This window comes from Pelodiscus sinensis, chromosome 17 (assembly GCF_049634645.1).
Source record: "Pelodiscus sinensis isolate JC-2024 chromosome 17, ASM4963464v1, whole genome shotgun sequence".
NCBI classification, from domain to species: Eukaryota; Metazoa; Chordata; order Testudines; family Trionychidae; genus Pelodiscus; species Pelodiscus sinensis.
This window is the reverse complement of record NC_134727.1, coordinates 38,124,878-38,138,315: the sequence shown is the minus strand read 5'-3', so window position 1 is coordinate 38,138,315 and position 13,438 is coordinate 38,124,878. Positions and strand designations below refer to the sequence as shown.

Here is a 13,438-nt window from a genome sequence, read left to right as displayed (position 1 = left end):
CTGATTTGTCGTAGCCAAATTAGCCCCCATCATAGTGTACGTATAGTTGGGGTTATTTCTCCCGATGTGCATTACTTTACACTTATCCACATTAAATTTCATTTGCCATTTTGTTACCCAATCACTCAGTTTGGTGAGATCTTTTTGGAGTCCCTCACAGTGTGTTTCTGTCTTGACTATCCTAAACAGTTTGGTATCATCTGCAAACTTTACTACCTCACTGCTTACCCCTTTCTCCAAATCATTTATGAATAAGTTGAAAAGGATTGGTCCCAGGACTGACCCTTGAGGTACACCACTAGTTACCCCTCTCCAATCTGAAAATTTACCATTTATGCCTTCCCTTTGTTTCCTGTCTTTTAACCAGTTCTCAATCCAAGAAAGGACCTTCCCTCTTATTCCATGGCCATGTAATTTACACAAGAGCCTTTGGTGAGGGACCTTGTCAAAGGCTTTCTGAAAATCCAAGTATACTATATCTACTGGATCCCCCTTGTCCGCATGTTTGTTAACCCCTTCAAAGAACTCTAATAGATTAGTAAGACAGGATTTCCCTTTACAGAAACCATGTTGACTTTTGTCCAACAAATTATGTTCTTCTACATGCTTCACAATTTTATTCTTTACTATTGTTTCTATTAATTTGCCCGGTACTGAAGTTAGACTTACCGGTCTGTAATTGCCAGGATCGCCTCTAGAGCCCTTTTTAAATATTGGTGTCACGTTGGCTACCTTCCAGTCATTAGGTACGGAAGCTGATTTTCAGAAGAGCAGACACGTTCCCTGGACGTGGCGGGGTTTTTCCAGGATACCTCCGTTATCCTGGAAAAACTCTGTAGTGTAGACGTACCCAAAGGTACCAACCATTTAGTGTGCTTCTCAGAAACACAGCCTCAAATGTCATTTGCTTTTCTCAGAATCTAGCAAACTGTTGCTAAGTTGGAAACAAAGGTCACAGAGAAGATTTTATAGACTGGCAAGAATAGCACACTTTGGCCAAGGAAGGAGTATGGTGAGCGCAGAAGGCAGAAGCTAGCAAATGGGATGAAGACACTAGTGTAAATCTAAATAGCATCCTCTTGCGGTGCATCATTCAGTAGCTCAGTCAGGCTGCAAGTCTGAGCTTTAAGAGGCTGTTTCCCAGAGTTTGGTAGGACTGAGCACAGGTAGCCCACATGTTCTTACAGTTAGAATTGCTGAATTCTGGGCCCACCCCCCCACCACAGTCATTTGACAAGCCAGTTAGGGCTGAATTTCAGCACTGCCAAGCACCTATAGATCCAACAAAGTCATTAGGCGCCAGGGGTGCACAGCAACTCTGCGAATCAGACCTTCCCTTTCTAACCCATCGGTAACTAAACTCCAGACAGAGATGCGGGGCTGATGTACATCATCTGAGCTGAAATCCTACAGACTTTAAAGGTGCAAACAAAGGCATTAAAGTTTTACCGTTGCAAAGCTGAACTGTTGTCACCAAGCTAACATGTTGATTTGTGTGCTTGGCAGTGTGTTCCTTTACCCGGAAACCCTACAGAAGCAGCTCCCACCACTGGCAATATTAGCACCATAAAGGTAATGTAACAGCATCTTTTGAATTATTTATCTTGTCAGCACTTTGTGCTTTATACACTAGAGCCTGTCTGCTCCTGCCATAAAGGAGTGAGCTGATTGTGGACCCTTCCAGCTGAAATCCCCTCTTAAGAGCTCTCCAGGGTGCCAGCATGGCTCCAGCTGATGCTAATGGGAATTGGATGGCCAGATCTAGGCAAGAATGCACTGAGCTGAGCTCTGCATTAATAATATACGGAGATATACCTCTCTCGTTGAGTCCAGTCCTCAAGGCAGGGCTAAGTACCATCCCTGACAAATTTGCCCACAACCCCTAAATGGCTCCCTCAAGGATTGAGCTCACAACTTTGGGGTTAAGCAGGCCAATGCTCAAACCACTGAGCTAGCCCTCCCTCTGGTTATGCTGGCCTAAATGCAAACTAACTAGTGCTTTGCAGCTTTCAATGAGGTCCTGGCCGTTCTCTTCACTGGGTCTCGTTCTTGCATCGTAAACAGACAAAGCGAGATGCTTCCTTCTGTGTTAGTGGCTTGTGGCAGTATTTTGGAGAATGTGGTTAGCGGGTTTACTGAGCACTAAGACTCTAATCTTGCAGATCCAACAAAATTCCCATGGATTTGATTACAGTGAGGTTCTGCCATAGTAAGGAGAGGAGGGTACATCGGACGACCTAGCAAAGCATAAGGCCTTTTTCTTGGCTACCTGCCTTAGTTCTAAAAACACCTATTCTGCCCTTTTTTCCCACCATGCCTTATCCTTGGCATGGGCTGGGGTTTAACCAAGGGCAGAATCTGGCTTGTTGCTTCTGTGTATTTGGTGTTGTATTGCTCATTTGAACATTGAAGGGCCAGTGAAGCTGAGGTGAGATCACGTGTAAGGAATAGTTTGTATTAGTCAATGTATTGCTGGGAAAGGTTGCTGGCCCAGGAAAACTCCCCAGGCTAGCCTGCAGTAGACACTTCACAGCACCAGGAAAACTCCCCAGGCTAGCCTGCAGTAGACACTTCACAGCACCAAAGGTACAAGGTTACTCACACCAGCCCCTGACCTCTAGGAGCAAGGTATTTGAGTTCCTCTTTATTCAGTCCTTAGCTTGTCAGCAAGGGGGCTGGTAGAGCCTCAGGCCAGGTGGTTATGGTGCTGACACCTGTCCAGCTGGCATATGGTGATTTTCAGTCCTTCCCACTGAGCTGGTGCTGAAGCAGTGACCTAAAGGGGAAAAGCTCCCGCGGCATGTAACCAGGGTTTGGTGCACAGCCTAGGGGCTGTGCTTTAAGGGCAGAGCGTGACGATTCATTATAATCCATTGTACCAATGACAGTGTCTGCTGGAGCAGACTGTTTTGTCCCAAAGGCCTGCAGAGAGTCACTGTACACAGCACACTCACAGTCAGACCAGCGGGAGAGAGCAGTAGCACAACGTGCAAAAACTTCCTTGTGGGCTGCGTTCCCATCCTCTCTTCTACCTGCTGCCCTTCTGTACAGCTCCCCCTTCACTCCCTCATGCATGTCAATGATTATTTCAGATGACGGGAGATGCTGCATATTCCAGTGGGGGCACACGCCAGAAGCAGGTAAGACTCAAAGCTGACATCTCAACTGAAATGTTACCTAGTACCTTACGCAGGTGGGTAATATGGACTAGATGAACAAAAAATCTTTCCCACAACGTCATCCTTGCAGCTTCTGTAGCCGATGCAGCTCTATACGCGCATGGTGCAGTCTTTTCGTTAAATGTATGCATTAGCATAGGGGACTTAAGATCAGTGGCTGGAAGGCACGCGAGAAGCCTGTATTGCGTTGGGTGCAGCTCCCTCACAGCTTCAGTGGAGTTTTTTCAGCTACCTGATATATAAATCCCTTTTGTCAGAGCTGAAGCCACATCACCACCCGGTTAGAATGCTCTAACTCTGCACCGGGCATCATGACCATCAGCTAAACCAGGGCTGGGCAAAATATGGCCCCGGGGGCTGGATCCGGCCCACAGACCACCCTGCCAGGACCCCCAGGCACGTAGCTTCCGCAGTTTAAAATGCAGTCCCTATGTTTCTCTGTTCTGCAGGGAGGGGGGAAGCTTTGTGTAATCTTCCCACCCCCAGCCCAGTCCTCAACTCCTATTGGCCAGAAGCAACCAGGTAATAAGAATTGACCTCGGCCAATTTCTCAGCTCCTATGGGCTGGAAACAGCCAACAAATCGGAGCTGAGAAATTGGCCCGAGAGAGGGGGCAGTGCAAGCCTCTTCCCTCACCCGGAGTTGAGAGCCATGTGGAGGGAGCAGGCTGTATTTTCAAGTGGTCTGGGGCTGCAGCAGGCAGGGAGCCTAGCCTGCCTTGAGGTGCTGCAGGGCTGCTGGCCAGGAGACACTTAGATAAACTCCTTCCAGCCAGAGCCTGCCTCTGGCACCCCAACCCCTCCTGCATCCCAACTCCCTCCCCCCAGGTCACCATCCAAACCCTCTGCACCCCCTGCTCCAGGTCACAAACTCCCTCCCAGACCCTGCACCCTCCCCCACACCTCTTCCCTAGGCTAGAAGCCTCTCCTCTGCACACAAGCACCCTCCCAGACCCTGCACCCCAATTCCCTGCCCCAGGTCACAGTTCTCTCCTTCACCCAAACTCCCTTTCAGACCCCACACCATCTGCTCCCCCAGTCCCTTACCCTGGGCACCCTTCTGTACTCAACCGCCATCCTAGGCCCCGCACTCTCTCCAGGGAAAAGTAGGGCCCCTTAACCACTTTCAAAATCTTGGAGTGTCCCCTCCCACCCAAAATTATTGCCCACCCCTGAGCTAGAGCACTTGTAGGCTATGTCTAAACTGGCAAGTTTTTCCAGAAAATCAGCCGCTTTTCCGGAAAAACTTGCCAGCTGTCTACACTGGCCGCTTGAATTTCCACAAAAGCACTGACGATCTCATGTAAGATTGTCAGTGTTCTTGCGGAAATACTATACTGCTCCCATTCGGGCAAAAGTCCTTTCGCGCAAAACTTTTGCGCAAGAGGGCCAATGTAAACAGGTCAGATTTGTTTTGCGCAAAAAAGCCCTAATCACGAAAATGGCGATCGGGGCTTTTTTGCGGAAAAGCGCGTCTAGATTGGCACGGACGCTTTTCCGCAAAAAGTGCTTTTGCGGAAAAGTGTCCGTGCCAATCTAGACGCTCTTTTCCGGAAACGCTTTAACGGAAAACTTTTCCGTTAAAAGCATTTCCAGAAAATCATGCCAGTCTAGACGTAGCCGTAGTGTTTAACTAGGCTGAGGTGGTGATGCTCTCACACATGTGTAGGTGGGGGATGTTCTCCTGGAATTACCGAAGATACTGAACATACAGATTCTGAGATTAGAATCAGCCCCAGGTGTCTCAAGCCCACAACCTGGAGTAGGCCTAATCCAGCTCCAAACAGTGCTTGTTCGCACTAGTCTTTACTTGGCTACAGCTAAGGACAATAGCGTGTTAGAGCTGAACGTCAAGTGCATTGATTTTTGAGAGGAGATTGTTGGGTTCTGAAAGTTTGAAAACGCACAGCAGGACTTCTTTCAAGGCTCTTCTCCCAAATCCCTGAGAACGTGCTGATTGCTGTACTTTGATACTGTTGTGAGCAGGGTTAAACTTCGCTGTGTGTGAGTTAAAAACCTCATTGAAATTGATAAGTGTGAATGCTCCCCTCATTTCAAGATGCCACGTAAGAAGCAGGTAAGGGCCACACACAAAACAAGGCATCATGGAGTCTGCCCCGAATTTAGCACCATGTGAATGGAGGATTCCCCTGGGTATTGTTTGGGTGGGTGGAGTAGAAATAAAATTGGGTTCAGCCAAGCACCAGACTCAGAGCAAGGCCGACGGCAAGAAAGCCAGGCATGGCGTGGCCTTGGGAGAAGCCTAGAGCAAGGCAAGGAGGCTGAGAGAAGCTTAGGCCTGTAAGCAAAGACACTGCTCCTTTTGTTCTTGGTGCCTCCCGTGCTCTCAGATGCAGGACTCCGTACATTCTAGGTGAATAAATGAGATTGTCTTAAGGAAAATACCAGGCACGATCAATTTCTGCTCCCAGCCGCCACCATCTATAAAGCCTCAAACTTTGACTAGCCCCTTGGGCAGAAAAGGGTTAACAACATTCTTCATTTGTGAGACCTAAGTCTGTCCAGTGCCACATAGCCACGCCCTCCGCAGTCTGGAGCATTAGAGTGTGCTGAGGGGAGTTCTCTGGGCTGTTTCCTTACACCACACCACATATCTGTGTTCAGCCTGGTGTAAGGATGTCCTGTGGCATTGCTGAGGAGAGGAGCAGGGCAGCTAATGCTCTTTAATTAGTCAAGCCTAATAGTGGAAGGGCTGGTGGCCCTAGCCTCTGTTTGTCAGAAGCTGGGAATGGACGACAGGGCTGGATCACTTGCTGGGACAAGCTAAGGTGGGATTCCCTGTTCTGTTCACGCCCTCTGGGGCACCTGGCATTGGCCACTGGTGGAAGACAGGACACTGGGCTGGGTGGACCTTTGGCCTGACCCAGTCCGGCTGTTCTTATCAATCTCTTTGGCCTGTTCTACACGAGAAGGGTGGAACTAGCGCACAGATTGCTATCCGGATCAAGTCGAAACATGTCTTTCTTTTACTATACAGTACGCACAGTAACATTAGAGTCTCATTCCGACACTCCTACTATCTGTTGACAGGGTGGAGAACAACTTTGCTCCACTCTGTTCTGTAGAGGGCTGGTGACAAAACAAGGGATGGAAGGGCTACATCATCCCTTTTACCTCCTGCTAATCCCTAACACCGGTGTAATTCCTGCTGGTTCCTGCTCTTAGGAGGGGAAGCTCTGGGACTCGGTGAAGACAACTGGCGTCATACTCGGCCCAGGTCTGCTCATGTTTGCTGCCTTCAGGAACTCTGTCACCTGGTAAGACCACCCCAGGCTAACCTGAAATGAGACAAACGGGGTGGGGGGGGGAGAAGGAGAGGAGGAGGGAGTGTTGATTTTTTTGTACTAAAAAGCAAAACCTGGCAGCTGTGTCTACAGGGGCAAGTTATTCCGGAAAATCAGCCGCTTTTCCGGAAAAACTTGCCAGCTGTCTACACTGGCCGCTTGAATTTCCGGAAAAGCACTGACAATCTAGTGTAAAATCATCAGTGCTTTTCCGGAAAAACTATGCTGCGCCCGTTCGGGCAAAAGTCTTTTTCCGGAACAGTTTTCCGGAAAAGGGCCAGTGTAGATAGCACAGTAGTGTTTTCCGCAAAAAAGCCCCGATTGCGAAAATGACGATCGAGGCTTTTTTGCGGAAAAGCGTGTCTAGATTGGCCACGGACGCTTTTCCGGAAAAAGTGCTTTTCTGGAAAAGTGTAAAGCCAATCTAGATGCGCTTTTCCGGAAATAATTTAACAGAAAACCTTTTCCGTTAAAAGCATTTCCGGAAAATCATGCCAGTGTAGACGTAGCCGGCATGTAATTCTCAGGCCCTTCTCCCCAGGCACTTGCAGAAGTTCTGGGGGGCTTCGGGTGATTTCTGGCAGGCACGATGGGAGCAAGTGCACCACCTGCTTGGAGGAAACGAATGGGCAATTTTCTTGCTAGGTGAGTTGCTCAGACTGACACCACTCAGCTGCAGGAATGCCAGGTTACATTCCAGCTTGCCCAGAGCTCTACCGACGGTGTGCAATGCCTCCGAATTCCTGCCATGCCTTCCCACTGGTTAGGGGCCAGCCAACGTTCCCCCCCCTCCTCCACGGCAAGCATTTGTAACCACCAACTCATCCAGGTTTCCACCTCCCTCACTGGGCTACTTGCATGCAAGCTGGGGAGTAGTTCTTGCCATAGGGACAGAGCTGGCTTGCTTGTCAAGCTACACACCTGAGTCATATTCTAGCAGTAGGGGTGTGACGGCACGTTGGGGGTTCCCCGTCTCCTGCACCCCGGAATGGCACAAACAGACTGTACCAGCCAGTGGAATTGAGGGTGGTTTATTGCTCCTCCAGCACAGCGCAGCACAGATGTAATCTGGTTACAGGAACTGGGCTAGGATGCCTCAGGCCCCCTTGAGATGGGGGAGACTGGGCCCCTAAAACTCCAGCTCCTCTCCCTAGGCTGTCTCATCCATCCTCACAGACAGCCACCAACCAACTAACCCCCTTCCAGCCCTGCCCCCCAGCCAGGGCCGCATTCACCTTCCTTTGTTCCTCTCCATGGGGGGGTGTCTGGCCACTGGTTCAACAAGTTTGTCCTTACCTCTGCCTAGTGAGGTTTTCCCTGCTGGGTCTTGCTCCAGACAGCAGGGGTCACCACATCCCAGCAAGTACCCCCACTACGTCACAAGGGGTAACAGCGTTGCAGCCAGTTTTCTTTGTGTGGCTGGCTACAGCCTGGTGATGACGACTTGGTGGTGGAGGGCAAAGTGTCTCTTCTAGAGAGCATGTGTGTATTCTAGTAATCCCATCCCCGGTCAGTAGCTGTGCCTCGGCGTGTAAGCGCCTCAGGGCCAACGAGTGCCCAGCTGAACAGGGCCCTGACCTCTACTAGTGTCCTCTGGGCATCTGCATTTCCTCTAAGCTGTGCAGTTGGGGGGCAGGGGTGGGGGGGAAGAGGGAAGAGATCCAGGGGGAGTCTGCTCTGCCCATTGCATCACAACTCCCTCACCCCTCTGCACCCCAGTACTCTGGCCCCCCCGCCCCATGAATTGTTTGTGCACACAATCTGGGTGGGGGGAACAGCGGGAGCACTAGGCACCACCATGTTCAGTTATTTCTGATCTGCACAGGCTCCCCTTTACGTAACAGCCTCTGCTCTTCTCTCTCCTGGCACAGGCACCGCCTTGGTTCCAAGCCTGGTTTACTGGAGCTTCAATGGACTCCTGATGGTTGCAGATGTGACTGGAAAGCCCAGTTTCATTACCCGCTACCGCATTCAGTTGGGCAAAAACGACCCTGTAGGTATTTCTCACTGTGCCTCGGCACTGGCTGAATAGGGCCTGCCTTCTCTGAGCATAAGAGGGGGAAGAGCAGAGCACTCAGTCTCCTTTCCCCACAGCCTCACAGTCTTCCATGCTGGGGGCTGGCAAAGTAGAATCAAGCCAGGAATTCGACATGGCATGAAAGTGCACAGGGCTGGGTGGTGCAGTGGTTAGGGCAAGGCTTGGGACTCAGGCTGGCTGCAGTCAGTTCCCAGCCCTTTGGGCATGTCAGTTAGGCCTGAGTATCCCCAAGCAGGTAGGAATTGGGTGTCAATAACGACAGGGCAAGAGAAATCGCTGCAAGTCATCAAGCCTGGGTTAGATTGCTCCCAGCCTAGGGAAGAGAGGCACCTCAGATTGCCATCACAAAAGCTGAGTTAGCCAATGGGAGATGGCATCAAGGGCCGTGGGGCTTACTAAGACCCAGCCCTGCTCAGACATAAGCACCTGCTGCTGCAGAAGTCACGGGAACAGCGGGACTGTAGGCCGGCTGGCTGCATTCCCATGCGCATGCTTGAACCACAAGCTATAGGACCAGGCTGTGGCCAAGAGGCAGAAGCATGAGCCGAGGTAGAGAGTTTCCTCTCACATAGGAAGCGGCTTTCTTGGTGATGGAGGTAATCCCCCTCCCCGGGAACTGGTACCTAGGGAGACCAAGCATTTCAGCTAGCTGGACAATACAGAGCGGGGTTGCATAGCGACAGTTCTGAGGCTTGAGAAGGCAGCATAGCTGCTGTTGGAGGTATAGAGACCCCCCCATAGATCCTAGCCCCCACTGCCCACAGAGCGGGGTTAACACAGGAATGCCTCTGACCACACAGCAAGTGTTGCATGGAAAGGCTGCATTCCTACACCCATAGAAAAACTCCTTTCCGCAACACAGGCTGCATATTCATCTGTTCTGCTGCTGTGGTCTCCATGCAGGAGACAACCTAGAGCTACGTCTACACTAATCTGTTAGCCTAGCCCTATAGACACACAGCCTGCACGGACAGGAGCTTGCCAGCACGACCTTTCCCCACAACAGCAGCAAGATCTACTCCACAGGAGTTGTCCACATGGCTAGGGTACATAGATACCCCCCAAACCCCAGCCTGTTGTATAAATGGGAAGCACAGACCCTGGCTAAATGACTCTTTTCTTCCTACCTTGGGAGGTAGCAGTTGCCCCACTATACACAATGCTCAGTGGAACAACTTAAAGCTCATGTTGTCAGACTTCAGCCTTAACACCCCAGCTTTGTAAATGGGACAAGGACCATTTCTTGGGGCGCTTCCCCCTCCCCCCCCCCCCCATCTGGGCAGCTAGCAGCTGGCTGCAATTCCTATCACATTTGGAAGGTTTCTTCATAATCGCATGGGCTAAAGAGTTCTTTCCATGTCATGTCAATTGCTGACATGCAATTAGGCAGCACAGCCGTGGGTCTCAATCCTTCCAGACGACTGTACCCCTTTCCAAAGTCAGGTTTCCTATGTACCCTCAAGTTTCACCTCCCCCCAAGACTACTTGCTTACAAAATCAGACACAAAAAACCACCACTGGGCCCTAGTGCAGAAAGATTGCTGCGTCTCATTTTAGCGGTTTGAAATGTTTTGTATTCACGTGGCTAGTGCTTTTTATGGCACTTGTTGTAAAATGAGGCAATGACCTAGGTGAGCGGAGGTAGCCCTGGAAGATCTCTGCATAGCCCCGGTTGAGAACTGCTGCTCTAACGTACTTCACAGGCACGGGGTTGCATAACTCACTGGTCACGTGACCCCAGCCATAATGATCAGCACAGCAGAGGGAAATAAGTCAGAAGTCACTTGCAGAGGCAGGGAACAGTCCCTCCCCCTTTCCTAGAGGCTGTAGGTTAAAGAAGGTTAGAGCTTGCGTGCAGGGAGGCCGAGACATTCCTGTGCCACTAGACTCAATCATGGGCCCGGCCGCTGCTAGCCAGTCATAAAAATTAAGGTTATAGAACAGAAAATGTTGGTCACAATCATTCAACTGTATGTGGCAGCAGAGCAAGCACGATCAGCAAGGCACAAGGAAAGCTGGGGGGGGGGGGGGGAGAGGAGAAGAGGAAAAGAGAATTCAGTGGCTTGTCAGTTCTGAGAAGAGCACCTGGCTTTTTTCCTTGCTCCTCCTCAAAGCCAGGTGGAGCCACACACCCAGGGGCGGGGGCTGCCAGCAAGCGAGTCAGCATCTGCTGCTGCAAAAGGCAAGATCCCTGACTCGCTATAACCCACCCGCCTTTTCTGCAGCGAAGACACAGCCTTTAAGTAGCAGCGCTGCCGTAGATGAGCACGGCTGCACTGAGCTGTACGCACGGCAGCTGTGTACACGTCTCTTTCCCCGCCGTGGCGCTTGTAGGCCGGCCTGGGGCCGTACCCGGCTGCCAGAACCTCACTTTCAGTACCTGCCTCTGCTCTCCGTGCAGGTCCAAGGCTTTGCCCACAGCCGAGTGCACTAGGTTGCCATTGACCCAGGGAAGGAGGGTGCTGAACTTTAGGGGATCAGCTTCTTGTGCATTTGCCTCCTTGCCAGTGTCAAAGGTCTGAGTCCTGGACAGGTCCCCCTGCAGCCCAGAGACGCGTCATTCCACATTAGCCTTAGCCGGGTCTCCTGTCTTGCAGGTGGACAGGGTGAAGCTGCGGCAGGCTGTTCACACGGTGCTGTTGAATCAGGCTTTCATCTCTCTCCCCATGGTGATGCTCATGCTCCCTATCATGAAGTGGCGGGGACAGCCCTGCAGCAAGGAACTACCCACCTTCCATTGGTTCCTCCTGGAGCTGTCCATTTGTGTCCTGCTGGAGGAGATCCTCTTCTACTATTCACACCGGTGAGCTGGGCAGGAGGCCTGATCCGAGAATCCAGTCTGTCCTGGGGCAGCTGCTTCCTCCTTGAAGCACTGTAGGAAACGTGAGCAGTTCTGTCCTGAATTAGGACCTTGCTCCCAAGAAAACACCTCCACTGACCTTGGCCAGACCCGTGGCCCTGTTCCTTCAGGAGCTCTTGGTGATGGAACGCAGCTAGGGGCCACGGTTACCCAGAGATTATGGCAGTGAGGGTTGAGATGGACTGGCCCACAGGCTCAGGGAGGAAAAACGTTGATTTTATATGGAAGCTATAGTTTAAAGCACTTTGGGGAGAGGAGGAACTCTACCCTGCCAAAGAGAATCTACAGAGTGTATTGTGTACATGGAAACCAAGGATTGTGGGCTCCCCGAGCAAAGCTCATGATCTCCTATACAGGTGTACAGCACTGGCACAATGGGGCCCCACTCCCAGCTCTCCCGGCCTTGTCAGTGCTACCACGAAGCCCAAAACCGGATGCAAAGTAAAACACACCACCTCACAAAAAGGCAGTTCAACAGCCAACGAAGCAATTGTGGGAATCCACATGAGCCAAGGGAATTGTTCAAGGACCCTACGTCCTGGTTCTGCCTTGATGTCTGAGTCCTGACATCTCACTCTGTCTAATTCACTAGGCCACGCTACTGCTCTAACGTCCTCGCAGTATTGAGGGTGCACCCAGGGACGCTGCTCTCGGGGTTGATTGGACAAACTTGATTCTGGTTCTCTCTGCAGGCTCGTTCACCACCCACTTCTGTATAAGCGCATACACAAGAAGCACCATGAATGGACAGCCCCTGTTGGTGTGGTCTCCCTCTACGCTCATCCGGTAGAGCACGTGGTAAGCTTGGGGCTCTCTTGGGGTAACTGCCCAGCAGCCTCTCATGTAAACCTGGTCCCCTATTCCGGCCTTTGCATTTCCGCTGGGTGAAGAAACGTGGGAAGGGAGGCTAGTCGCCGCAGTCAGACCCTTCCTGGTGGGACATGAAGCTGGGGCTCAGGTATCCCCAAAAAGCTGCTCTCATAGAAGGGTCCTGTGGCTCTTTGCACTTGCAGCCTTAGGAACGGGCGGTGTGTGTGCATGCTAATGAGGCGGGGCCTGTGTCTCAATTCCAGTTTTCCAACATGTTGCCTTTACTGGTGGGTCCGATAATCCTGGGATCCCATGTTGCTTCCATCATGGTGTGGCTCTGCCTTGCGATTCTGGCTACGTCCATCTCCCACTGCGGCTACCACCTGCCCTTCCTCCCGTCCCCGGAATTCCACGACTTCCACCACCTCAAGTAAGATCACTGTACGCTACGTAGACTGGCTCGCCCCATCAATGCGGAGACAGGACTTTGCCCATTTGTGAGGGCCCAACAGTGTCATGTGCCTCCCAGTCAATCTCTGCTCCACCTCAGTCCGGTTCACCTGCAGGCAGCTGCGGGCCTAGCCCTTTCAGCCTTCGGAAACGGGAAGCTCAGAGGTCAGAGCAGAGGACTGGGCCTCAGGCAGTTCCTGCTTTCCTAGCTCTGTGCAACCTTCAGCCAAATCGCTGGCCTCCTCCTCTCTCTTTCACCAGCCGCTGAGCTAGGAAACTGGCTACAGAGCAGAAAACCAAACCTGAGCTCCTCTTTCTTGAGCCGATGAGACAGGAAATAGTGTGCAGGGTCCAGAGAACCCTCGCAGGGATCTAGGACATCAAGGACAATCTTGCTGGCTGCTTAATTCCTTCTCTGTCCAAAGGCGCAATGGGAAACAGACATGCCCCTGGCTAGAGAGCCTGATCCAGGGAGCCAGTGGACAGGCAGTGCTAGCACCTTCTTACACGGGTTAAGTGCAGCACACACATTGGCACAGCAAGGCAGCGACAAGCCTGCAGGGAGAGTCCCAAGGGAGGTCCTGGCTCCAGAGCCAGCATCGCTCCCTGAGTGCTGCTTCCCCGTTCCTGCAATTCCTGGGCTGATACCTGGCGTTCCAGCCAGCGTGCGCCATTCCCCTCTGACACTGCCCAAGCAGAATGGCAGCGCAGCTCAGCAGGGACAGCAGAGCATATGGCCTTGAGCAATGCTGTAGGGCCAGCTCAGAGCTTTCTTGGCCAGAGAGGTACAGGCTGGC

At 51.7% G+C, this 13,438-nt stretch overlaps 1 protein-coding gene across 5 annotated transcripts in view; it reads left to right on the top strand.

The window, feature by feature from the left end:
* FAXDC2 (fatty acid hydroxylase domain containing 2) overlaps positions 1 to 13,438 on the top strand; it is a 28,683-nt gene that overhangs the window by 13,868 nt on the left and 1,377 nt on the right. For all 5 annotated transcript variants that reach the window (XM_075900604.1, XM_075900606.1, XM_075900605.1 and 2 more), the window contains exons 2-9: positions 1,507 to 1,572; positions 3,093 to 3,140; positions 6,365 to 6,456; positions 7,025 to 7,128; positions 8,355 to 8,476; positions 11,119 to 11,324; positions 12,074 to 12,179; positions 12,455 to 12,621. In XM_075900604.1, the coding sequence (XP_075756719.1) occupies positions 1,507 to 1,572; positions 3,093 to 3,140; positions 6,365 to 6,456; positions 7,025 to 7,128; positions 8,355 to 8,476; positions 11,119 to 11,324; positions 12,074 to 12,179; positions 12,455 to 12,621 (911 nt within the window). The remainder of the gene's footprint in view (positions 1 to 1,506; positions 1,573 to 3,092; positions 3,141 to 6,364; positions 6,457 to 7,024; positions 7,129 to 8,354; positions 8,477 to 11,118; positions 11,325 to 12,073; positions 12,180 to 12,454; positions 12,622 to 13,438) is intronic.